The sequence below is a fragment of the Gadus chalcogrammus genome, chromosome 6 (genome assembly GCF_026213295.1).
Source record: "Gadus chalcogrammus isolate NIFS_2021 chromosome 6, NIFS_Gcha_1.0, whole genome shotgun sequence".
Taxonomy (NCBI): domain Eukaryota; kingdom Metazoa; phylum Chordata; class Actinopteri; order Gadiformes; family Gadidae; genus Gadus; species Gadus chalcogrammus.
In genome coordinates, this window is record NC_079417.1 from 17,387,873 (window position 1) to 17,391,211 (window position 3,339).

Here is a 3,339-nt window from a genome sequence, read left to right on the forward strand (position 1 = left end):
AGTATATATTAAGTAATACTTATCAAGGTTCTCTTTATATAGATGTAAAGGAAATATATATGTCATTAGCTATGGCTATTATGTATGAGCTCATATAACAACTTAGAATTTGTTAAGTTGCTGATTCAGTTGTGCATGGTTATAAAAAAAATCGACAAATAAAAAATCAATCTGCCGTAATTAATCCCATGTTTCATTGGGATATTGTGACTATGAAGACTGCAGTGTTATGAGCAGCCTGATTTCTGACGGGCCGATCCTCCCCTATATCTGAGTCTGATCGATCGGTGACCGCGATGAGTTGGATCCTCGTTTGATGGAGCGTCAGAAGGCGAAGAGCCCTCTGTCTGCGAATGTGTTTCCCCCACAGAACGAGCCGCTCAGCCTTATCGCACCAAGTGTTCCGAGGCTTTGTCGAGGGCACAATAATGACTCGGGTTTGATAAGGCACTTAAGATGGTTGTCTTTTGGGTCACATGCCATTTAATCCAGAAGTATTCGATGGGTGCCTTGATAAAACATTTCTCAAACATAGCCTGGGGAAGGTGTGGTATCAACCATGAAATCCCAGTTCATAACTGAACTAAGGTAAATAAATTCAGCATTTATAGGTATATGTAATTCCTAAATATCCTTTTAATTTAATTCACAATAATACGCGGTAGGCCTAATTCATTTCGCTCAAAGGACAGATCTAGGCCTTCAGATCAAATTCAATATCACGTGCAGGCCTAGCCTACTCGATAAATGGAATTTAAGTAATTTCAAAGACAATTAACCAACATTATTTATATGACATGAGCAGCCCCCTTTGCGTCGTTTTATTTCAACTTTGCAAATTAATATTTAAAAAAGCAAAGCAATTAAAAATTACAATGAATATTCCAAATCGATGCTAGATTTCTATGAACTCATTCTAATCGAGCCAACCTCTTGACGGCTGAATGTGTCCGAAGCTGAACGTCCCGTTGGAAGGTCCGTAACGAGTGTCCATCAGGCCCAGGTCAGCCGGGTGACGGTCAGCCGTCTGAGCGGCGGTTAGGTGGGTGAGACAAGCGACAGACACGTTGTTGTTGTTGTTGTTGTTGTTGTAGCCGTACAAGGCGTCGGAGTGGCGGTAATATCCACAGCCGGGACCGGAGGGACCGAGGGCCCCACCGCTCTGCCCTGCCGCTGCACGGGCCCCTGCGGCCTGGCAGACGAGCTGCCCGTCCCGGACCAACACCGGGACCGACACTCTCCTCGGGGGGTGTGAGAGGGCCGGGTAGCCCGCTAGCTCCAACGACTGGTCTTGCCGTTGCCGCTTGCATTTGTACCTCCTGTTCTGAAACCATATCTTGACCTGCGTGGACGTCAGCTCCAGCAGGTGCGCCAGGACGTTCCGCTGCTCCGCGCAGAGGTAGCGCTGCTGCGTGAAGCGCTGCTCCAGCTGCGCCACCTGAGCCGCGGAGAACAGAACGCGAGGCCGTGGTGGCGGTGCGGCCTTGGGCTTCACGGGGCGAGGAGAAATGTAGTGGCCGCTTGTTTCTACACACAAAAACATAGAAAAGAACCATAACTAAAAGTGTACATTTTCAATAGCCCGTCAATGACAGAGATATTGACCGGTATTTAGACCAAAATATGTCTTTAACTATATGTTCGCCAATTATTTTCATCAAGGCCTCTCACCAAGGCCTGTGTGTGTGTGTGTGTGTTTGGTTGTGTGTGGTGTGTGTGTGTGTGTGTGTTGGTGTGTTGTGTGTGGTGTGTGTGTGTGTGTGTGTGTGTGTGTGTGTGTGTGTGTGTGTGTGTGTGTGTGTGTGTGTGCGTGCGTGAGTGTTTGCGTGTGTGTGCGTGTGGTGGTATGTGTGTTTCTGTGTTTCTGTGTGTGCAAACTGCTTACTCACCCCGGTCATTAGCTTTAACTTCTGGTAACAACAGGGTTCTCCGGGTATCGAGGTTCCCGGTGCGTTTCCACGGCGTCCCCGAAACGAGCTGATCCCCGCAATCACTCTCCAGCCTGGCGAGCGCGCCTTCCGGTCGGGCGACGTCCAAACGGGGCATGGAGGCGGCACGAGCAGACAGCAGGAGCCGGTCCTCAGATGTGTGATAAAGGTCCAGCTGAAGTATGTCCTTGACTGAAAACGGCGTTAACGCGACGGTATGGAAACTCATCCCTTTTGCTTTTGAATGACGGAAGAGTTCCAGTTAAGATGTAAAGACCACTATGGGTACCCTTGGCTCTAACCAGTGGCGTCATTGGGAGATGAGGTGTCTCTCTGCGTGAACCCGGAGAGGTGGATTACCTGTTGGTCCTCTCAGAAGACCTCCCCAGATCGTGGGCCAATGGGCCACTCGGATTTGGATTGGTTTGCCCTCTGGACTGATCACTAACTACTGGTCTCATCACAACACTCTGAAGGAGCAGGCCTACAGCAGGATATAGGGCCTATACACCACGTCAACACTGTAGACTCTACAGCGTTGTGGAGTGTGGAAACAGGGTTGTACAGTGTGGATGTTTCAGTAAAATGTTCCTCTACACTTAACATTTGTTACTTCATTTGATGACGTTAGACCTCATACATATTTATGAAGCTTGACCTTTTTCTTATTTTACTTACTATTGTTCTTATATTATTCTGACACATTAGGCCCAAAACATACAGTAATACTACCCCCCCCCTCCCTCTGAACACAGCAAACAACATGAGGACACACATTTACTAAGGCCTGGGTCTATTAAATGGCCAATGCAAGAACTTTTACTTTGTAACTTCATTTTGTACTCGTTTTCATTTGAAAGTTCTATTGATTTTAGATTTTCTTCTCATAAGTCTTAAGAAACAGATACACAAAGATAAGATAAAGGTCGATGGTCCATGTGTTTGAGTCTGAGTCTGTTTTAATTAGGTTGAGAAAAACTGCAGCTACACCCTACAAACACTAGTCTCTGTTTGACCTTTAGTTATACACTATATCTGTGTGTTTGATGAAACCTTTGTTTCTATATTTTATAACAACTATTATTGTATTAGCTGTTGTCTTACATGCATTCTGAATTAAATGTATGCATGTGAGTTTTGTTTTTTAAAATTCAAAATATCTGAGCGCTTGGAATGTGATGCACAATTGGAAAGAGTCCCTGTGAAGACAATGTTGGAAACAAACTCCATCTTGGGGAACAAACGCCACAAATTTCCTCTTCCACCTCCACCAGAGGTGACAGAAACGTCAGCCACCAGAGCTGTGTGGCTACAAGGTGTCAGTTTGATGGCTAAATGGCTCAATGATCCGATATGTCCTCTCAGCTCGGAGCAATACTTACGTCCCTCCCTGCCTCCGAGTGGCTTTCAT

At 46.1% G+C, this 3,339-nt stretch overlaps 1 protein-coding gene across 1 annotated transcript; it reads right to left on the reverse strand.

Moving 5' to 3' along the window:
* Positions 1-905: 905 nt before the first annotated feature.
* On the reverse strand, positions 906-2,242 carry LOC130384950 (homeobox protein Nkx-2.6-like). The gene is made up of 2 exons (XM_056593361.1): positions 1,890-2,242; positions 906-1,527 (listed from the first exon to the last, which is right to left on the reverse strand). Exons 1-2 carry the CDS (start codon positions 2,155-2,157, stop codon positions 917-919), a joined length of 879 nt encoding a protein of 292 aa, XP_056449336.1. The 5' UTR covers positions 2,158-2,242; the 3' UTR covers positions 906-916.
* Positions 2,243-3,339: the final 1,097 nt, after the last annotated feature.

Bases quoted from the DNA above. Each gene is read 5' to 3' on its own strand.
- LOC130384950 (XM_056593361.1), bottom strand. From the start codon at position 2,157: ATGAGTTTCCATACCGTCGCGTTAACGCCGTTTTCAGTCAAGGACATA. The intron at 1,528-1,889 runs GTGAGTAAGCAG...TTTTGTGTGTAG, and splicing joins AGTTAAAGCTAATGACCGGG to AAACAAGCGGCCACTACATT.